At 35.6% G+C, this 24,014-nt stretch overlaps 1 protein-coding gene across 1 annotated transcript in view; it reads left to right on the forward strand.

Annotated features, from left to right (window-relative positions):
- LOC144973905 (tuberin-like) overlaps positions 1-24,014 on the forward strand; it is a 111,627-nt gene that overhangs the window by 58,408 nt on the left and 29,205 nt on the right. Inside the window, exons 18-30 of the mRNA XM_078916791.1 lie at positions 1,417-1,539; positions 3,152-3,264; positions 3,451-3,571; positions 4,443-4,568; positions 5,552-5,699; positions 8,159-8,275; positions 8,591-8,684; positions 9,557-9,659; positions 10,741-10,880; positions 13,508-13,660; positions 15,298-15,553; positions 16,553-16,745; positions 17,583-17,778. Coding sequence (XP_078772917.1) covers positions 1,417-1,539; positions 3,152-3,264; positions 3,451-3,571; positions 4,443-4,568; positions 5,552-5,699; positions 8,159-8,275; positions 8,591-8,684; positions 9,557-9,659; positions 10,741-10,880; positions 13,508-13,660; positions 15,298-15,553; positions 16,553-16,745; positions 17,583-17,778 — 1,883 coding nt within the window. The remainder of the gene's footprint in view (positions 1-1,416; positions 1,540-3,151; positions 3,265-3,450; positions 3,572-4,442; positions 4,569-5,551; positions 5,700-8,158; positions 8,276-8,590; positions 8,685-9,556; positions 9,660-10,740; positions 10,881-13,507; positions 13,661-15,297; positions 15,554-16,552; positions 16,746-17,582; positions 17,779-24,014) is intronic.

The raw sequence follows: 24,014 nt of genomic DNA on the forward strand, positions 1-24,014 counted from the left end.
TAGAGGTGTTTAAGGTTAGTGGCATGCTTTAGGCCCCACATCTGATGAATCTATCTTAATGGGCATACACAAGGCTGTGAAAAAGCAATAGAGTTGTTTAAGGTTAGTGGCATGTTTTAGGCCCCACATCTGATGAATCTATCTTAATGGACATACACAAGGCTGTGAACAAAACAATAGAGGTGTTTAAGGTAAGTGGCATGCTTTAAGCCCCACATCTGATGAATCTATCTTAATGGACATACACAAGGCTGTGAACAAAACAATAGAGGTGTTTAAGGTTAGTGGCATGTTTTAGGCCCCACATCTGATGAATCTATCTTAATGGACATACACAAGGCTGTGATAGGCAATAGAGGTGTTTAAGGTAAGTGGCATACTCTTTCAATGTTGTGATATTTGATGGAAGAAAAAAAAGGTAAAAATGGCAAAAACTGAAATGCAAGAAGGGAACATTCCAGGTATAAATCCTTCGTCAGCACAGCAAACTATAAACAAAGAAACGACAAGAAATAAAAGGAAGACAGACAAAATGAGTGTAGTAAGAAAATGTAATACACCTTGTTGAGAAATGTGGTGTCCTCGATAGCTTAATTGGAGGACCACTCACCTAACAAAGTGTTTGCATTTTAGGAGTGACAGAATATTCATAAAGCACTTTACAATTCTTAGTCAATATGAATGCTGATTTTTTGAAAATGAAAACATTGTGCACAATAACATTAATAATAACATTTTTGTGTAAATAAACAGCAGTACAGAACTTAGTTAAGGATGAATGAAGATTAAGAGAACATTCTATATTTGAACATGCAACTGTTATATATTGTAAGTTAGATAAAGCTCATAGAAAGCATTCTACAACTTGGACATGCCACTTATAAAATAGCTTCTTAAATAAAATAAAAATACCTAATGAATACGGTTTCAAGCTCAGAACCTCTCATCAACCAACAGAAAAAATAAAAAATATATAGTGATACAATCTGGTCAAATCCCAATTATCACTTTATGCCCATCTTTTTGATCAAATCCCAATTCTCACTTTATTCCCATCTTTTTGGTCAAATCCAATTATTACTTTATTCCCATCTTTTTGGTCAAATCCAATTATCACTTTATTCCCATATTTTTGGTCAAATCCCAATGATCACTTTATTCCCATCATTTTGGTCAAATCCCAATTATTACTTTATTCCCATCTGTTTGGATTTTACTTATTCTATTACAGTTTCTATTGTTTTTATTGTTGGTTTAACAGAGGTTTTGTTTACAAATATTTCTTCCAAAATTTTTTCCACAGGTTCAGGCTGCCTAATATTTACTTGGATTTATGTTTACCCTTCAGTAGCTTACTAGTTATTTGAATTCTTCAAAGGGTTAAAATTACTTCATTTTTACCTTTTCTGTTTTTAGAGCAAGTTATACTCAGCCCCAGCTTCCCATTGTAGAAAACTATATCAGATGCTGGTGGACCACGTTGAGCTCCACTATAAACACATTTATCTCGGAACCACGGCATGCAATATTCGTAAATCTGTGAGTATCAAGTAAATATTGTGCATTTCCAGTTTCATTATCCACAGAAGGCTTTGCAATCCTTCATTTATTTTTCTAGCAGACTATATGGAAACGAATCCATTTCATATTTTACAGGTCATTGTAAGTTGAATTTCTAGTTTAAGCACTTTTTACAATATCATCATTGCCTATAAATTTTACTCATATATCAATTTGAGTGAGTTAATTTGTGTGAAGTGCCTTACTAGAGAATACATGCTGGGGACCAGAGTTCACCATCATGGTCACCAATTTGTTCACTGATCATGATTAATTCCCACTCATAAACACCGAAACACCAATCTGCAAATTCCAAGTATTCATTTGCATCCCGCACCATCAGAGATTGGAACATTGGAATGCTCTTCCCGAAACATACGTTAACACGAGATTTAGACACCTTCAAGCGAAGATTATAAACAAACTTCAGCCTAAACACTAACAATGCTGCATTCTCTATCCACCCCCTAACACAAATACTTAGAAGTAAGTCAATGATAATAATAATAAGTTATTTATATAATGCTCAACTTTCACATAAGTGGAGTAACACAAGTAACATTCAGAATCAGATTCAGATTTTTCAACAGAAGATACATTACTATAGTTAAAGCTTATAATTGGAAAGATCAGTTAGTGACACAGAATTTTTTGAGAATTTCTACTGGTTGATTAGTGCACACCAATTCATTTGATCAATTTCATAGCTTCATCAACCTTAATTGTTTTCCTTTTTTTTTTTTTCGATCAAACCTATACAAAAAATATGAATTAGAATGGCATTATCACATGCTTTTAGATTAATACAGTATTATTCTTTGCTTAAAGACTATCACGTCATTGAGTGACTTATAATGCATTGCTTTTTATCATATTTGCTAGTCTTAAAAAAAAACAATTTCTGAAGGACAAAGAATAATTAATAAAACCAAGCAGGTAATAATGTGATTGGTTGTTTGCTTTTGATGAAACATGCTGGTAAAAATGTGTAATGCTGAATATTATGATGAACTATGTTCAAAATATTAGATAAGGAAATCAAAGGAAGCTCTGCATTACTTTTGTTATAAGTACCACAATAGACACATATGTAGTCTAGATAGTTTTGTTCCAATTATGAAGGCCGTCTGTGGGATAATTTTTGCCTAACTATAATTTTTTAATTAAGCAGACTCAAATTTATCAGCACTGATAATTTCATTGAAAGTTGTTCCTTACATCGTAAGACCCATGGAGCCAAGTTAATCCCAGTTTTTTTTTCTCTAGATTTAAGTGAGCTGTAACAACTGCTTTCTATCCTTTGGGTAGAGCATTAGTCTTTTGCTAAGTATTTTCTACCAGATCTAACAAACCCAGCCACCCTGTCATTGCTAGGTTCGCAATCCTGGACTGAACCTGGGACTAATACCATTCCTTTTGATTGTGAGCTGAGTGATTGTGAGCTAAGTGCTTTTCTAACTAAACTATCAGTCATCTTATTTCATATTTTACTGGTTCTATTATAGTTTGAACATGTTGCAAGTACCACAAAATTCTTCATGAAAAGATTAACATTTTTTGATGTAACTTTCACATTTAAATGCTGTCACAGATATTCGACTTGCTGGTTCTTCTGAGAGCTGACAGTAACTTCAGAGTGGGTTTATCTGATCGCAACCCAGGTCAAGGCCATGTCTACAGTCCATATGTGTTGTGTTCTCCAAGGTATGGTTGTCTCTCTCTGCAGTGATTTCATTCTCATCATCTTTAGTAATAGCTAGTCCTCCTGAGCAATATACTTCATGAGGCCATAGTTAATCCTTTTTTCTGTAGTGTTAAAAGTCCAGTGAAAAAAAATGCTTCTTACCGTTTGGTTCATATGTCTCAAGCTTTGATATGTTTATGTTCCAGTGAGGACTATGAAGAGTCGATGATGAAAAGCCCAGGTCTTCCTGGCATGTCACCTTCTCAGATGTATGCTGTCATCGAATATGAATATACATTCAAGGCTTTTCTCAACTGTCTAGATTCGGTTAGTCAAATATTAATTTTGCTTTTGGTTGCCATATCAAATTATTCACTTTTTAAGAATGGGTTGTTTTTCCATTTGAACGAGGATATATTAGTTTACAATGAATGGTATAGTCATGCAAAATCAACTTTGTCTCTGCTTATTAATGTTTGAGATATTTTTTTTTCAAGGTAATCTGGCAAATTAAGTGTCATAAATTATTCATGAGTTATTGATTTTCTCCTCACATTTTTTCTTCTTTCTTCTTCCTTCTCTATCACCCTTTTCTTCTCCTCTTCCTCCACCTCCTCCTCCACTGCCTTATCCTCCTCCTTCTTCACTCTCCTTATTCTTTCATCATTTTCTTCTTTTATCATTTCCTTCTTCTTTTTCTCCTCTTCAACTTCTTCCTCCGTCTCCTCTTCCGACTCCTCCTTCTATTTTTAAACTGACTTGCAAAGCCAAATTAATTATTATTGACGATATTCATTTTAAAAGAAATGAAAAGGTAATGATACTCGTTATAATGGTGCTTTACTAATGAGGAAAATTAATCGTATATTTATTAGGATCCCAATATTGTTCAATCAATTGATCTCAGGTATCAAGCTTGTATTCAAAACATCTTGTATAGATAGTATGAGCTTGGCTAAGAAGCTCACAACATTGCCATCCAGAAGTATAATGGACTAACACACAAACTCTGTGTTACCATGAACTTTTATATTCTGAATAAGACAGTTAAGTGAGAATTATTCATAAACGTGGATGGCAGAACACAATAACAAAGACCCGAGTGACGTCAACTTCATTCTATCTATATATGCAAGTTTGAATAACAATTCATTATTTTTCATTTTTATATCTTTTCTTTTTCTCCCATATCTCGTAGGAAAGAGATTGGACTGTCCTTCAGACAGTCTTGCGAAAGCTGCCCATCATTTTGGAAAACAAGACATTGGTCCTTTCTGCAGACTACCGCTATATTGATGCACTATGTGCCAAATTATGTGCTGTGGTAGGTAACTTTCTGTTTAATGTGTATTATGACAATGCTCTATTCACTTCATCCTGAGCAAGACATTAACTGTATGTAACTCCTATAATGTCGAATCAGAGATTTTGATAGCTCAATTGATTGAGCACTCAACTCACAAGGAGGTGGGCCTGTTTTCGAATCAATATAGTGTCAAGATTTTTTTATTATACTTTAATCACCAAGTAGTGATGAGGTAACCTGCTCTAGTGGAATATACTTTGTGATGTACTTGGGCCAAATTCAAAGTTTGCAAACAATTATCCTCTATTTAATGTTACAGAAAGCAGGATAAAACTCTGGCTCCCGAGGCTTTATGTCTGAAATCATACTTTTTTTTTTCTCCCAATGCTATATGTAACTGATCCCTGAGGAAGGAATTTTTCCCAGTAATAGGATCCACTCTGAGTTGTAGTAAGAACAGTGTTTCTTTAAGCTAGGACAAAGTGACTACCTCTAAGTCAACGAGTCTAAAGCTACACAATGAAATGGAATGGACTCGAATCTGGTGTCTTTTTATTAGGGTACATGAAGACCAAACCATTTTATTTAATGCATTCACCCACTATTATTACTTGTCTGGTAGTTTCCTCTCCTTTGTTAAGTGAGTGATGCTCATATTTGTTTCATGTAACACAAAAATAAAGAAGCGTATTCCTTTCTACCCACCATTCAATTTTGAGAAAATTCGAATTTTGGGGAGGGATGAATGATTGTGTATTATAAGATAAGAGTCATGTAGTTAAAAAAACAAAACAAAACAAAGATATGTCATATACAAGCTATAAGCGGAGTGTAACATTTTTCAATGACTCTGTCAAAATGTTACATTGGTACTTAATGTTCTTAAAACAATTGTGTTTATAACAATTACCACACATCTTATTTTGCTTTATACCCAGTTAAAGGCACAGAGTTTTTCTTTCAATTTAAAATGTATTAATCATGATTTCTTCTCCTGACAGGTAAAGGACAGAACATCAGAGAAGAGTCAGAAGTTGATTAACAGACCCAAAGATTTCACCAGGTCTGACCTCCACTCATTCTTTTTTCCTGTCTTGGCCTCCATGGTGACCTATCATGCTTCTCTAGATAGGACCAGGCTTGTAAGATGACATCCAAAAGTTTTATGAATTAGTCAACGTATGTTACTGTGTATAATAAACAACTTTTGGATCAAAATTGGTGCTTTAGAGTAGGGTGTGAGTGTAATCCATGCAGCCCAAAAACAGACCAACAAAATATCATGCATGGTTTTTTTCATCCCCTCTCTCTCTCTCTCTAGTTGTGCATTTATGTCATTAATTTTCGAGCAAATAATTAAGTATGATTTATGACTCATCGTTGTGCATTTATGTATTTTCAATGCATGTTTATATCACAAAGGAAATGATAGGGTTCTAAAATTACATTATAAGAACAGTTCACTTACCTATGCCGGTGATCAGAAGAAAAAAAAACAGGCGCATATTATATATCGAGTATATACTAGATTTGCCTAGATTATGCTAATTAAAGAAGTGGATGCGTATTATATTATTATTTCACCAAAAGAGTTGTTTCATCAAAAGAGTTGCAATACCCATGTGACTTATCTTTTTCTTGGTGAATGCAGCAAGCTGTGGCATTAGTTTAGAGTTAAAAATCAAACTCCACCTTCGTGGGTAGGGTATTTTAAACTGTTGGGGTGGATGAAGAGGTCTCTTGTTGTTTCTTTTATAGCCCATTTATTTTTTTCCTTCCTCGTTGCTTTCTGTCTATGTTCTGGATTGAGATTGCTCAGGTTTTTTTCTTGGTTCTGGCAGGGATCCTTAGCTGGGAGAGAGACAGTCAAATGTATAGCATCTTTTTTCCTTGGAATTGATCTCTCTGTTTTGCACTATTGTAGTTAATAGTTTTGAATGTATTGCAATTTGTAAATATTTTAGTGTATTCTTCATAGCATGATTCTTTGCTTGTGGCTGGATGGGACTTTCAAATAATGTCCAAACAGGCACATCAGTGAAATACTCTTCCCTATTTGAACCAGTCTCCTTTGTCTCGCCTTTTTGTTTTGTTTTTTTTTGGCTGCTACAACTTTTTTCTATATATCATCTTCCTTTTAACTGGTGATTTAATAGTGTCGCAAGTGACACAGAGCACATAAACACAACAACAAACAAAATTCAGCCTACAAAGAGTCAGCTTAGCCATCAGTGTAGCAACTAGGTCAAAAGCAGCACAATAAAGCTCTGTTGACATCTTTCTGTCTTATTCCAAATGAGAACAAGCAAGAGATCTAATAAAGCACAAAAATGAACGAAGGGGGGAGGTGGGGACTACCACAAAACAAATTAATTAGCCAAAGGAAGCTGATTTTTAAAATTTTTAAAATAATTTTTAAGAATGTTTTTTTACTTCCATTTTTCTGTCAGCTTTGTAAATCACTGGATCACATTGTATCTTAAAGGTGTCAGTAAAATTTGCAAATGATAAAGGCTGTATAGTTATTAATTTTGTATGACTGTGATAAATATGACGCTGACACAAAGGTTTTTTCATGTTTAACAGGAAAAGATAAAATAAAAAATATTTCAAATCAATTTCTCTGAGTTGAAAAATGACAAATGATTCGAAATCTGATACAGACACGAAAATATTTTAGGATTAGCTTCTCAAAATTTCTTCTTCTTCTTCTTCTTCTTCTTCTTCTTCTTCTTCTTCTTCTTCTTCTTCTTCTTCTTCTTCTTCTTCTTCTTCTTCTCTTCTTCTTCTTCTTCTTCTTCTTCTTCTTCTTCTTCTTCTTCTTCTTCTTCTTCTTCTTCTTCTTCTTCTTCTTCTTCTTCTTCTTCTCTTCTTCTTCTTCTTCTTCTTCTTCTTCTTCTTCTTCTCTTCTTCTTCTTCTTCTTCTTCTTCTTCTTCTTCTTCTCTTCTTCTTCTTCTTCTTTTCTTCTTCTTCTTCTTCTTCTTCTTCTTCTTCTTCTTCTTCTTCTTCTTCTTCTTCTTCTTCTTCTTCTTCTTCTTCTTCTTCTTCTTCTTCTTCTTCTTCTTCTTCTTCTTCTTCTTTCTTCTTCTTCTTCTTCTTCTTCTTCTTCTTCTTCTTCTTCTTCTTCTTCTTCTTCTTCTTCTTCTTCTTCTTCTTCTTCTCTTCTTCTTCTTCTTCTTCTTCTTCTTCTTCTTCTTCTTCTTCTTTCTTCTTCTTCTTCTTCTTCTTCTTCTTCTTCTTTCTTTCTTCTTCTTCTTCTTCTTCTTCTTCTTCTTCTTCTTCTTCTTCTTCTTCTTCTTCTTCTTCCTTCTTCTTCTTCTTCTTCTTCTTCTTCTTCTTCTTCTTCTTCTTCTTCTTCTTCTTCTTCTTCTTCTTCTTCTTCTTCTTCTTCTTCTTCTTCTTCTTCTTCTTCTTCTTCTTCTTCTTCTTATTCTATTATTATTATTATCATTATCATTATATTATATTATTATTATTATTATTATTATTATTATTATTATTATTATTATTTTTTCTTTCTTATTATATATTATAAAGATGTTAATTTTATTTTATTTTAAGTGTCCATATTTTGTATTCCTTTTACCCAATGTTTGCTGTATTCTAGTGTCCACTGGAATGATGAAGGAGTTGATGATGAGGATGTTGCCAACTGTACTGTTGTCACTGTCCAGGATTACAGCCACCATTTCTATGGCTATTCCTGTGTTAGCATTTCTGTCAAGTATGGCCCAATGAAAAATGTCTTAAATTGTATGATCATAAGGGGCCTTTCAAATATTAGCTTGCACTTTAGAAGTGGGAGGGGGTGGGGATCTTTGGCCCCTGTAATAACAATAATAATAATAATGAGGAGAAAAAGAAGAATGATGAGGCTAATAACAATGATGATGATGATGATAATGATATTGATAATAATAATATTAATAACGATGATGATGATGATGATGATAATAATAATAAGCATCAAATATGGTGCAAATTGATCATGATGGAAAGATGGAACTGTTCTGTAGAAATTTATATATATATATTGCAGGCATTGTCCGTATACCCATGCTTTACGCTAACTTTGTAGAAGACCAGTATATGAGTGTATTTGCCATAGCTTTGCCCTACACCAATCCCTTCAAGTAAGTATTTCATCATTTTTTATCATAAACAGAAGATATCTTGAGGAAAGAATCGACAATTACGAATAATTAATAACAAAATATACTCTCCCAAAATATTTTATTTTGATTGAATTTTGCTGAACTTTTTTTAGTTTAAAATCTAAAGAGTTCTATAGGCAAAAACTGTTACACCCAAATGTCTATTCTGGAGAAAAAATTTAGATGGCAACTTTTTCATTATCCCTTTTATGGCGAGACTAGACATTTGGTAATAACCTCAAACAGGGCCGTTTTCACCTAGATAATCAAGCATCTCAGTCTTCATTAGTGAAGCCAGACTTGCTTTGTTGTTACTGCTTGTTTGGTGAAAACACTTAGACATGATGTCAGGTTCATGTAAAATTGAACTTTACCTGACACAAAAAAAGCCGTTAATGAATTCAAATACATTCATTTCAATCACATGATATTTTAAAGGCAAACATGATTTTCCCAAGAAGTAAGCATTCTTGTCATTGCTCAACTTATACTTTGTCTTTGGATAAAAATTTTGATCAATGGACCATGCGCTAATTTGTGATACAGGATTATTTTGGGATGAAAAATTATTTGAATATCCAAGCCCATATTTCGAAGAAGTTATTTCCAAAATCACCCTCTATTGATATCTTCTGATTCAGATTACCTTTATTAATTTTTTTAAACACTGGTCACTATATTACTAGACAGATTGTGATTGTATGCAATTACCATTTTGGTTGAGACCAACAGTGTTGAAAAAAGTGGTTTTATAATCTTGAGTCTAATGCTTATTTTGATTTTTACATAGAGTATTTTATAAATAATGTGCTTCATCATTATTTTGATATTTTATTAATTTTTTTCTCAAGATTCAGCCACTACACTGTATCTCTTGCCCACCACGTCATTGGGGTTTGGTTCATCCGATGCCGGTTGCCATTTCGTAAGGGCTTTGTCAAATACATCCAGAGAGTAAGTTTAACAGTTCAAATTGCAATAATTGATACTTTCTTCTTTCCTTTTGTAGACAAGACCAATGTGTTAATGATGAGTGCAGTAATTCTAAGAATGCTTTTTCATATTGTTCCAATCTCTTGTGTCGTGTTTGGGAAGAAACAACCTTGCCAACGTGTCATATAGGACCATATCATGTCATAGATTGGAGAATGACCTGTGTGGACATTGTCTTGGTTGAAACTTATTGCATTTTGATATTTTTAACTCAATATGGTGCCACTTTTTAAAAAAAAAAAGATTATTTTTGTCATTTGCCTTGCAGTAGAAGTCAACAGTTTTATTATTTATTCTGTATGAGACGAGGAAATTGATGAAATCTCAAAAAAAAAAAAGTTAAGTCAAGTTTTAGTATATCTAATTATTAGAACATTCAAAATTCAAGTTTATGATGATCTTGATCAAATCCATATTGATCCCCAAACTCAGGGTTAAAGCTCAGGTCTTCTTTTTGCTCGACATCCTGCCTTTACACCTTTAAGGTTAAGCATTCATTTAGTCAATTCTTTGCTTATATTTCTCAAAGACATATTCATGTGTTGCCATGCGATGCTGTTAATTTACAAACATTACATTCATTACATAGAGGAATTATATGCTTCTGGGTTTTTTAGGGTTTTTTTTTTTGTGTTTCAAAAGGTTTTTCATGAATATTTTCTTGAATATATGAAAGGGAAATATTATCAGCAGGCTCTAGGATAATAGTTAAAAATGCTAATTCTTAGAGGCATGAGACCCATGCTGTCGTAGTTTATCATATAGCCTAGTCTCTGTACTGTTAAATGGAAAGTAATGATTACTTGTAACCCTTTGAATGAATTACTCCACACAAAGTATTTTCTGCCAGATCAAACAAAACTAATACTCAAATTCTGCTTTGTGGACAGAATTAATCGGGGAAAAAAAGACTGCAGACTGATGGAAACCTGTCCATTGTCATTTAAGTCAAAGTTTCTACTAGCTGGTCCTACTGAGACCCTTTGAGTTACGAGTGCCCTAAAAACGTTAAGCTTATCTCTATATATTTTCCATTTGAAAGGGCCTGAAATACAACGTACTCCAGTTGTTTGAAGAAAACTCTCTGCGTCACTTGAACAGTAGCAGTACCATCAGTAGTAACCAGAACCAGAATTCAAGTGACAGAGGAAGGAGTGGGTCACTTAATGAAGGCAAAAAAAGGTATATGTCACAGATTTTTAACCTTGATACAATACCAGATTGTCTTCAGGTCAATCTTTCTCAGCTCATGTATGATATTTTGAAAAGGAGCATTTTTTAACAAATAAAACCATTCAAACAATAATCTTTTATTTGTCTTGAACTGGTAGGTTGTTAATGTGAATTTTTGTAATTTTTTATTTATTATATATATATTTTTAATTTGCATCGCGCTACTTATTTGGTAGCTAAAATATATTTAATCTTTTTAAAAAATCTGTAATGGTCATGTAATAAATAAAGATGAACATTTAGAGGTTGTTTTTAAAACTTTAAATTCTTATGCTGGTTGGGGTTCCTGACCTCCCATAGTGGGCAGGGAGGCACTTACTGTGTCTTTTATCCCCTTTTATCTTCTTTCCAACATGCTTTCTGTGTTTGTCTTGGAATGAAATTACTTGGTTAGCAGTCAAATGTACAGTTAGTTTTGGGAGATGATATTTTTTTCCTTGTAAATCATCTCTCTGTTATGCACTGTATTATGTTTTATTTACGTATTATATATGATTTGTAAACATGTGAGTGTGTTCCTCTTAGTGGGGACCTGTGCTTGTGTCTGAATGAGACTTTTAGGTATCTCAAACTAAGTACTTTGATAGTGTGCTCTTGGACTCTACATCTGTTTCCTATTTGAACCAATCACCCTTTGTCTTACCTTTTCTTGGGTGCTTTAATTGTAATTCTAGAACTTTTAACAAACCCATTTCTTCCTTTTTACTGGCGCTGATATGACCTTATGTGTTGCACGCGCGGTAAACCCTTAAAAACAAAAACAAACAAATTCTTATGGAATATTTCAGACTCACCTGAGGCAACAAACAAAAAAAATTTGTATTTTCGGAGAAAAAAAATATGAATTTTAAGAAATGCAGGATTTTATCCCTTATTGAGATGAATTGGTATTTTAAAATTATTGATTGTAGCCAAATTTGGTCACATGTAGGTATAAAATTTATTTTCCTTTAAAATTTTGGTTTACAAATTTGAATCTTGATGGGGGAAAAAATCTAATTTTGTTGATGTTAGCCCAAATAAACAATTGTTGGGGTTTTGTTATTATTCCAAAAATATAAGCATTCAATCGACAAAAAAGAAAATCCCTTGCAAAATTTTGTCATTTAAAACTCTTGGGACGCATCCCTTAAATATACAGGGCTGGTTGTCAGCAGTGTAGACTTATCCCGTGCATATATGGAATTGCATATCGTGAAAAGTATTTTCGTTTTTAAGTGCTCGTGGATGCTAGACTCATCTCCACAGTTAGTTTAACACTATACAACTGAATGGTGCAGGGCAGTATCGATATTTGATTGTAAGTTTCGATTTTATAAATGCTGTGGCCTAGGCTAAGAAACTCGCAATATTGCCATCTGGAAATATAACGGACCAACAGACAAAACTATGTGTATCCTTGAACATTTATAGTCTTGTTAATATAGTTTAGTGAGAATTATTCATAAACATGGATGGCAAAGAACAATAACAAAGACCTGAGTAACATCAACTTTGTTCATTCTATAGAGATTTAGAGCAAGTCAGTCGAGTTACAGAGAATCAATATTTGTCGATATTCTGAGCTTCTGATCCAAATGTGTTGTTTGATTCAGATGATTTCTTGCTGATTTTGTTTTATTTTATTTATTTATTTATTTTTTTCTAAAAAGACTTCAAAATGTTCTTGAACAATTAATTAACACTCAAAAACAGTTTTTAGAGTATAATGCCCATTTTATTCAATACAAGTCATTTTCCCATAATTATTTCAGAAAACCAAAAAAATATGCTTTTCAAGAAATCACATTAAAACTATAACAGATAGAGTGATGCAGTTTATTTTATATACGACAGTAAATATCAAACTAATTATGTATCACTTTTCTTAAAGATACAACAACAACTATGAATTATTTGGTTTTTAAAAACCCTTTAAAAAAACCCAGTCTTCAATGCTTGTCAAGGTAAAAAACAATCTGTCTCAAGAGCGTTAAATATCTTGACTTCATATATTTTATCTTTACTCACGAGTATTCGTCTCACGCTGTATGATTCAGGATTTGCTCCCATAGCAGGTAGGGAGGTACTTGCAGTGTGTTCTATCCCCTCTTATGTTTTCCAATTGCTTTCTGTCTTTGTCTTGGTTTTGTCCTGATCTTGGTCGGAGTCCTTGGCTGAGAGGGAAACAGTCGAATGTATAGTTATAATTTTGGGAGATGATATTTTTTTTCCTTGTAAATCATCTCTCTGTTATGCATTGTATCATGTTTAATTATATGATTGGTAAACATTTGAGTGTATTCCTCTTAGTTGGGACCTGTGCTTGTGTCTGGATGAGACTTTTAGGTGATCTCAAACTAAGTACTTTGACGGCATGTTCTTGGAATCTACATCTGTTCCCCATTTGAACCAATTCTCCTTTGTCTTACCTTTTCTTTTGTGCTTTAATTTTAATTCTAGAACTTTTTACTATCCCATTTTCTTCCTTTTTACTGGCGCTGATATGACCTTAATGTGTTGCAAGCGCCGTAAAACCCTTAAAAACATAAAAACAAACATTCAGGATTTGCTAACTCATTTTGAATTGGTTTCAGGACTCGCAATCACTCTGGTGTTGAAGGCATCCGCAACGACGGACGTATTCCAATGGATGAGAGCATGTCCCAGTTCCACAAGGAATTGACAGAGACTTGTGTGGACATGATGTCTAGATATGCTTTTGGGAATTATGCTGCTTTTCCAAAAAGGTTTGAAATTGTCTACAATTATATTTAAGGTTATTAAGATGATCTATTGCATACTATTCCATCATATATATATACCTAGGCGATGGCATCTGACGATGCTACGGGGAAAATGTGATTTTATTTATTTATTTATTACATAAAGCTATCATTTAGATAGCATTCATTAAGCACATGGTCTTCTACATGGTTTAGATAGCATTTACTAAGCGCATGGTCTCGCAGATGCATTTTTAAAAAAGTAGTTGATTGAGGCTTATCAACATGATTTGGTGTAAATGAGACAATAAACATTGTTTGTCGACAAATGACTCCGCTCGCCTGATTTTCAATCAAACAAGGACAAGAAGTGTGGCCAATCTACTGTTCATATTGCATTGGTTGCCATGGAAAAAGCAGATGATTTACAAGATTGCTACTATCACCCACCGTATTCTACCTTGTTATCCCGCAATACCTCACTGAGTTCATATTCCCATACAAAACCAACCACCCTGCACTTAGATCTGCAGGAAACACATCATTCCTATTTGCCTCGTGAACTTGCCTGAAAACAATGGGAGATCGATCAAGGACCAATAATCTGGAGCTAAGAGAGATGACAGACTATAAATCATTCAAAGAAAGACTAAAAACATTTCTTTTCACTGTCTTATTGTGTATGTTGATGCCTAGAGTCTGCTGTCTGTGGGGATTGGCACATTATAAATGCCATCCATTATTACTATAATTATTGAATATAAAGCATTATTTTTATTATTGATGTGCTTTGATTCAGAGCAAATAACTTGTAAGCAGAGTACACATTGCAGAGATGAAGGATTTTAAAAAACAAACATTATTGATGGTGTAAATTGTAAAATTGTTTTTCTCCAGTATTTTAGATTCTCGAATGTTGATTTCCTGCCCAAAGATGGACAAAAAGATATGTAGATCTGGGTGGGGTTCCCGACCTCCCATAGTGGGCAGGGAGGTACTTGCTGTATCCCCCAGTATCTGTTTTCCAAGTGCTTTCTGTCTTTGTCTTGGAATGAGATTACTCAGTCTTGTCCTGACCCTGGACGGAGTCCTTAGCTGGCAGGGAAACAGTCAAATGTATAGTTATAGTTTGCCTTTTAATTGTACATCTAGAATGTTTTCACTATCCAATTTTCTTCCCTTTACTGGCGCTGATATGACCTAAATGTGTTGCAAGTGCCATAAAACCCAATGTCGATGGCCTCTGTCACAAACCGTTCAACACCAAGAAAACTCGAGATTTCTCATTTTAGGCCAAGATCACTTTTCAACTGGTGACCAATCATCTCTAGAAATATAGGGTAAAATTATCCAATGAAAATGTGACAATGGTACTTTTAAAATCTCCTTTATGTCTGGGTTTGGGTCTGAGGCAGTTGATGTGTGTCAAGAAGTAATCTAGGTTGTGGACTAAGTTAATCAGTTCCCTTGTGTTACTTTTTCCTTGACTTTTGCTATTTACAATTGCAGATATATACTAAAAATGTAGCAATAGCTTTGAAAAACAAATTAGATTGTTTAGGGAATTATATTGTACAAAAAGGATGCATTATTTTTTATTAGGGATTTAAATATGATTTGCCTTACTTTTAATTGATTTTTCAACAAAAAAAATGTCATAGGTCTCCAATAGTGGATTTCCTGCTTAAAGATGGACAGAAGGACACGTGGGTGGTAGGCAACAAAATTATCACCATCACAACAAGTGGTAGTGGCAACCCTGCTAACCCTTCAGGTCTTTGTGATAAATGCATGGTCGCTTTTCAAAGTCAGCAACAACAGAACCAGCAAGTTGTTTCCCCTGCTTCCTCATCATCATCAGCCTCTAGGAGTGATCGCAGACGTCACAAGTCAATGGCTTCACTCAGCAAATCACATGTAAGATTTAATTGAGGAAAATGAAAAATGAAGAATATATAAGAGAAAGCTCCAGCAATATAAAATAGATAATAATGAAAATGAATAATTCTGGTTTCCTAGACACACAAGTTAGTCCTTATCTTTTTGGAACTGGGGACAAAGTACTAACTTTTGTATTTTGATTAAGGACGAATTCAAAATGTCTTTTCAAAGATCATAATTGTTTTAATCGCAACATACCCGTTTGCAATTTATTTACCCAACTGATCAAAGGTGTGAATTTCTCTGCTATATAGAAAGCTGTTGAAATGCAGCTGAGAAATGTATATCAACACAAGTCACTCATCATCTTTTTGAACAGGGAACTAACTAACTTCAGTATCTAGATTAAGGGTCCATTTTCATCACTGTTTTATCTTTCTGAGTGCCAATTCCATCTCCCAATAATTGTTGTGACTTTTTAAACTCTTGGAATGAGCTAATTTGGTTTTGACAAGGCCCAAGCTACATTCTGTTGCTACAAGGGAGAGTCAGATGTTAGCGTGTATTTTTCTCTGTGAGAGTTAATATTTTATAAATAATCTTGTAAATAGTCATCTTGATTGTCTGCTTATCAAGAACAACAGAGAGTTTCACTGTCAGTCGGAACCTTTCATCAACATCTGTGTTGGGTATCAGGCTGGGCACATGTGTATATGACTGCTTGAATGTACTACTTTTCTTTACAGGAATTGGTCCCCTTACCTTTGCCGAGCTGCCTGTGATCCTAGAGTGTGGCATATGCGTGTATTCTAAATTTATCTTTGTTATGCACAACTCTCTTTTCTATACACAGTTTTGACTTTTAAGTGTCAAAAAGTGTTGTTAAATACTGAAAATTCATTGAAAGCAATTTTTTTTTAAATCATCGATTACTATAAAAACTGTCTGGTGGTGAGCATCTATAGCATCCTCCTATAAGTGTAAATTTGAATTTTCCCAACTAAAATGATCATTTTTAATTCATACCCATGACAGATGGAAGGGTTGGGTGGATCACAAGACGGTGAAGACTCTCTGTTACATCGACATCGTTACCAGGATGACATGAGGCTCCTACAAGAGCCCAATCCCAGTTCAAGCTCTATGTCATTTGATGATGTTGCAGTACAGACGGGGACCTCTCTAGGCATCGGGGGTGATTTCACAGGACTAGACTCTTTGACTTCTGGTTTGGCTTCTTTTTTTTCTATATTTTTGTAATGGGACGTTTTCTTATTTTCTATTTTTTAAAGTTTTTAAAAACATTAAATGTAATTTCTGTTAATTTTTTTGATTGTACATATTAATCATAAAATTAGCTTTTAATATTTAGTACCATCATTATCATCATCATCATCATCATCATCATCATTATCATCATCATCTCCATTATCATCAGTTGTCCTATATTCTTTCGTTTTGTTGTCTTGTTGTTTTGTACATCTCTTTTTGAAAAATTTATTTAGATGACCTAAAAGTTTTTAAAGTTTCATTAAACTCCTAAAATTCTTGAGAAATTTTTACATTTGTAAATAAAGATATTTCACCTTGTGATAACATTTTATCCTACACAAATATCTTTTGAGGAAAACGAATTGATAAGACTCTTATTTCACCATTGTCTTCTTATTCTTTTAGCCAGCAGGGAAAATCATGCTCTTCTCAAGACTGCCTCAAAGATTACCTTTATTTGACTTCATGAAATTTGAGTTCTGTGGATCAATACCTTCTTTCATATGTTTACTTTTAGTTTGCTGAATTATATCAAAGTAAAATTTCAGCTACAAATAAGTTTATTGCTGAAACCATGTATTACGACTGAAGATGAAAAATTATTTTTAGAATCAGTTTCTCTCCTTTCCTGTTGTAGTTTACCTTCAATTGGTGACAAATAGTGATTTCTCAAAAACTATCAGGAAGAATTTTAGAATGTTAACAAACTGATATCCTGACACATGTGCAATTTCCAACACTTGTCACACAATTAGACATTTTTATCGAGTAAACATTTTAATTATATTTCCAGACTTGAAAGAACCTCGGGCATTTTTGTCGAACCAGTGTAGTTGTTGGTGTACTGGATGGGCTGAGGTCCACATTCGAGGAGCCAGTGGCGTTATTTCGTGGATGATGCGCATTGCAAATGAACCCAGCAGTTACAGCTTTACTTCAGACCCATCTGTCCCTGACATCACACAATTGCTAGCTCCTGTCAGATGCAAGTAGGTTTTAAAGGTTCAGTCTTATTCAGTGTAAATGCCCTTTCCAATATGAAGAGCCTGGGTGGGGATCCTGACTTCCCATAGCGGGCAGGGAGGTCCATACTGTGTCTTCTATCCCCTTATATCTGTTTTCCAACATGCTTTCTGTCTTTGTCTTGGAATGGTTATTTGGTTTTGTCCTGGCCCTGGTTGGAGTCTTGGCTGGGAGGGAAACAGTCAAATGCATAGGTATTGTTTTGGGAGATGATATTTTTTTCCTTGTAAATCATCTCTCTGTTATGTTTTATTATATTTATTATATTTGTTATATTTAGTGTATAATGTAAGCATTTGAGTGTATTCCTCTCTGTTGTATTTTGTGCTTGTGTCTAGATTAGACTTATAGGTGATCTCAAACTAAGTGCATTGGTGGTATACTCTTGGAATCTACATCTGATCCCTATTTGTTCCCAGTTCCCCTTTGTCTTACCTTTTCTTGGGTGCTTTAATTGTAATTCTAAAACTTTTTACTATCCATTTTCTTCCTTTTTACTGGCGCTGATATAACCTAAATGTGTTGCAAGCGCCGTAAAACCCTTAAAAACTAAAAAAAAAAAATATGAAGAGTACAATGAAACAACAGGGAGAATTCCATTCTAAATTTTGACGTGTTAGAATAACAAAAGTGAACGTTGCATTTTTATCATTATTTCTTGCTTTTTGAGTTTAAAAATTAACTTATTCATTTTGTAAAAGGGCAAAGTAAAAAGAGTATCCATTACAATAAATCATGTAAATTTGTACATGAATTTAAAAAAAACAGCTTGTGGATGTACCCTCTCTTCTGTTTAATTCAGAAAAGTGAGTGGAGCAGGCACTTATGTTGGTAACAACAAGATATGAAGTGAATAGAAAAGTGCCAGAAGACAATAGAGAATAAAAATTTTTCGCGGCGGTGGTGGGGTTTGAACCTGCGACCTTATTGGTACGACAACTCCGCCTGGCAGGTGAGAGCGTGGCTCTACCGTGTGAGCTATCCACGAACACAAAAATATTCGTTTCAAACCCAAAGTCATTACTAGATCCCTCTCTCACCCACTTCTTGAGACCGCCGATTCGTTCGTACACCACCATCGCGAATAATTTTGACCAGCAGTTAAGCTTAATAGCCAATATTCTCAACACAAACATATAACATAGAAACGATTGAGACATTGAGTATGCTCCGGTGTATGGGGTGAATTTTTAATTCAGAAAAGTGAGTGGAGCAGGCACTTATGTTGGTAACAACAAGATATGAAGTGAATAGAAAAGTGCCAGAAGACAATAGAGAATAAAAATTTTTCGCGGCGGTGGTGGGGTTTGAACCTGCGACCTTATTGGTACGACAACTCCGCCTGGCAGGTGAGAGCGTGGCTCTACCGTGTGAGCTATCCACGAACACAAAAATATTCGTTTCAAACCCAAAGTCATTACTAGATCCCTCTCTCACCCACTTCTTGAGACCGCCGATTCGTTCGTACACCACCATCGCGAATAATTTTGACCAGCAGTTAAGCTTAATAGCCAATATTCTCAACACAAACATATAACATAGAAACGATTGAGACATTGAGTATGCTCCGGTGTATGGGGTGAATTTTTAATTCAGAAAAGTGAGTGGAGCAGGCACTTATGTTGGTAACAACAAGATATGAAGTGAATAGAAAAGTGCCAGAAGACAATAGAGAATAAAAATTTTTCGCGGCGGTGGTGGGGTTTGAACCTGCGACCTTATTGGTACGACAACTCCGCCTGGCAGGTGAGAGCGTGGCTCTACCGTGTGAGCTATCCTCGAACACAAAAATATTCGTTTCAAACCCAAAGTCATTACTAGATCCCTCTCTCACCCACTTCTTGAGACCGCCGATTCGTTCGTACACCACCATCGCGAATAATTTTGACCAGCAGTTAAGCTTAATAGCCAATATTCTCAACACAAACATATAACATAGAAACGATTGAGACATTGAGTATGCTCCGGTGTATGGGGTGAATTTTTAATTCAGAAAAGTGAGTGGAGCAGGCACTTATGTTGGTAACAACAAGATATGAATGGAATAGAAAAGTGCCAGAAGACAATAGAGAATAAAAATTTTTCGCGGCGGTGGTGGGGTTTGAACCTGCGACCTTATTGGTACGACAACTCCGCCTGGCAGGTGAGAGCGTGGCTCTACCGTGTGAGCTATCCTCGAACACAAAAATATTCGTTTCAAACCCAAAGTCATTACTAGATCCCTCTCTCACCCACTTCTTGAGACCGCCGATTCGTTCGTACACCACCATCGCGAATAATTTTGACCAGCAGTTAAGCTTAATAGCCAATATTCTCAACACAAACATATAACATAGAAACGATTGAGACATTGAGTATGCTCCGGTGTATGGGGTGAATTTTTAATTCAGAAAAGTGAGTGGAGCAGGCACTTATGTTGGTAACAACAAGATATGAAGTGAATAGAAAAGTGCCAGAAGACAATAGAGAATAAAAATTTTTCGCGGCGGTGGTGGGGTTTGAACCTGCGACCTTATTGGTACGACAACTCCGCCTGGCAGGTGAGAGCGTGGCTCTACCGTGTGAGCTATCCACGAACACAAAAATATTCGTTTCAAACCCAAAGTCATTACTAGATCCCTCTCTCACCCACTTCTTGAGACCGCCGATTCGTTCGTACACCACCATCGCGAATAATTTTGACCAGCAGTTAAGCTTAATAGCCAATATTCTCAACACAAACATATAACATAGAAACGATTGAGACATTGAGTATGCTCCGGTGTATGGGGTGAATTTTTAATTCAGAAAAGTGAGTGGAGCAGGCACTTATGTTGGTAACAACAAGATATGAAGTGAATAGAAAAGTGCCAGAAGACAATAGAGAATAAAAATTTTTCGCGGCGGTGGTGGGGTCGTGGATAGCTCACACGGTAGAGCCACGCTCTCACCTGCCAGGCGGAGTTGTCGTACCAATAAGGTCGCAGGTTCAAACCCCACCACCGCCGCGAAAAATTTTTATTCTCTATTGTCTTCTGGCACTTTTCTATTCACTTCATATCTTGTTGTTACCAACATAAGTGCCTGCTCCACTCACTTTTCTGAATTAAAAATTCACCCCATACACCGGAGCATACTCAATGTCTCAATCGTTTCTATGTTATATGTTTGTGTTGAGAATATTGGCTATTAAGCTTAACTGCTGGTCAAAATTATTCGCGATGGTGGTGTACGAACGAATCGGCGGTCTCAAGAAGTGGGTGAGAGAGGGATCTAGTAATGACTTTGGGTTTGAAACGAATATTTTTGTGTTCGTGGATAGCTCACACGGTAGAGCCACGCTCTCACCTGCCAGGCGGAGTTGTCGTACCAATAAGGTCGCAGGTTCAAACCCCCCACCGCCGCGAAAAATTTTTATTCTCTATTGTCTTCTGGCACTTTTCTATTCACTTCATATCTTGTTGTTACCAACATAAGTGCCTGCTCCACTCACTTTTCTGAATTAAAAATTCACCCCATACACCGGAGCATACTCAATGTCTCAATCGTTTCTATGTTATATGTTTGTGTTGAGAATATTGGCTATTAAGCTTAACTGCTGGTCAAAATTATTCGCGATGGTGGTGTACGAACGAATCGGCGGTCTCAAGAAGTGGGTGAGAGAGGGATCTAGTAATGACTTTGGGTTTGAAACGAATATTTTGTGTTCGTGGATAGCTCACACGGTAGAGCCACGCTCTCACCTGCCAGGCGGAGTTGTCGTACCAATAAGGTCGCAGGTTCAAACCCCACCACCGCCGCGAAAATTTTTTATTCTCTATTGTCTTCTGGCACTTTTCTATTCACTTCATATCTTGTTCCTCTCTTCTGTTGTGATCTTTGTATTTTAAGGGTAATTAAAACTATAAAGTCTGTCTGTCTGTGTTTTGATTATTGGGAAAACTGAGGTCACAACATAGAAAATCCCAATGTTGTCAAAGGGATTTGGACCCAGAACCTTACCCAAAGGTGAGTGATTTTTCATCAAGAGATGAAGTAAGTAGAAAAGTGCCAGAGGACAATAGAGAAAAAAAAAATTTTTCGCGGCGGTGGTGGAGCTTGAACGGGCGACCTAATTGGTACGACAACTCCGCCTGGCCGGTGAGAGCATGACTCTACCGTATGAGCTATCCACGAACACAAAAATATTTGTATCAAACTCAGGTCATTCTTAGAGCTCTCTCTCACCAACTTCTGGAGACCGCGGGTTCACCACACAACCATCGCGAAGTTACCTGGCCAGCAGTTAAGCTTAATAGCCAATATTCTCAACACAAACATATAACATAGAAACGATTGAGACATTGAGTATGCTCCGGTATATGGGGTGAATTTTTAATTCAGAAAAGTGAGTGGAGCAGGCACTTATGTTGGTAACAACAAGAGATGAAGTGAGTAGAAAAGTGCCAGAGGACAATAGAGAATAACATTTTTCATCATACCATCGGCTCGTCCAGATGAAAGCAGATGACTGACTAAAACTATTGTTAAAAATAATGATGATGATGCTGATTTGTGAAGCGCTTTTCCACAATTTGCCCTGCTTGGGGCATTTTACATTACTTCTTTTATTCTCCCATCAAATCACATAAATCAAATTGGTTTTTTGTGTAACGGAATGATCACGAGAAGAGAGTTTGAGTAATGGATGTTGCTTGATGAATACATCGTAAAGGTCAGTATGAAAGCGACTGTAGAAGTTTAAAATATTTATCTCTTTTGGTTTTTTTACTTTTACTGTCGAACTCCAGGATTCAGAGGTATTGGAAAGAATGATAGTGGGAAGTCTCTTGTGAAGAGGATTGATAACGTTACATTCCAAATTTCTTTTAGAGAGAAGAATTGTAGTGAAAAAACTGACATAATGAGTTGCAGTAATGTTTTATTTATTTACTTCATTGTTTAGATAGTGTGCTTTGAAAAACATGCAGGAGGGGTGCTATATATTAGACACAAAAATGATGAAAAAGGTTATTATCACCTTTACTGGCAGGTGAGAGCGTGGCTCTACCGTGTGAGCTATCCTCGAACACAAAAATATTCGTTTCAAACCCAAAGTCATTACTAGATCCCTCTCTCACCCACTTCTTGAGACCGCCGATTCGTTCGTACACCACCATCGCGAATAATTTTGACCAGCAGTTAAGCTTAATAGCCAATATTCTCAACACAAACATATAACATAGAAACGATTGAGACATTGAGTATGCTCCGGTGTATGGGGTGAATTTTTAATTCAGAAAAGTGAGTGGAGCAGGCACTTATGTTGGTAACAACAAGATATGAAGTGAATAGAAAAGTGCCAGAAGACAATAGAGAATAAAAATTTTTCGCGGCGGTGGTGGGGTTTGAACCTGCGACCTTATTGGTACGACAACTCCGCCTGGCAGGTGAGAGCGTGGCTCTACCGTGTGAGCTATCCACGAACACAAAAATATTCGTTTCAAACCCAAAGTCATTACTAGATCCCTCTCTCACCCACTTCTTGAGACCGCCGATTCGTTCGTACACCACCATCGCGAATAATTTTGACCAGCAGTTAAGCTTAATAGCCAATATTCTCAACACAAACATATAACATAGAAACGATTGAGACATTGAGTATGCTCCGGTGTATGGGGTGAATTTTTAATTCAGAAAAGTGAGTGGAGCAGGCACTTATGTTGGTAACAACAAGATATGAAGTGAATAGAAAAGTGCCAGAAGACAATAGAGAATAAAAATTTTTCGCGGCGGTGGTGGGGTTTGAAACGAATATTTTTGTGTTCGTGGATAGCTCACACGGTAGAGCCACGCTCTCACCTGCCAGGCGGAGTTGTCGTACCAATAAGGTCGCAGGTTCAAACCCCACCACCGCCGCGAAAAATTTTTATTCTCTATTGTCTTCTGGCACTTTTCTATTCACTTCATATCTTGTTGTTACCAACATAAGTGCCTGCTCCACTCACTTTTCTGAATTAAAAATTCACCCCATACACCGGAGCATACTCAATGTCTCAATCGTTTCTATGTTATATGTTTGTGTTGAGAATATTGGCTATTAAGCTTAACTGCTGGTCAAAATTATTCGCGATGGTGGTGTACGAACGAATCGGCGGTCTCAAGAAGTGGGTGAGAGAGGGATCTAGTAATGACTTTGGGTTTGAAACGAATATTTTTGTGTTCGTGGATAGCTCACACGGTA

Source organism: Berghia stephanieae, chromosome 5 (genome assembly GCF_034508935.2).
Source record: "Berghia stephanieae isolate SIO BIC M18660-M18661 chromosome 5, UCSD_Bste_1.3, whole genome shotgun sequence".
In the NCBI taxonomy this organism is placed as follows: domain Eukaryota; kingdom Metazoa; phylum Mollusca; class Gastropoda; order Nudibranchia; family Aeolidiidae; genus Berghia; species Berghia stephanieae.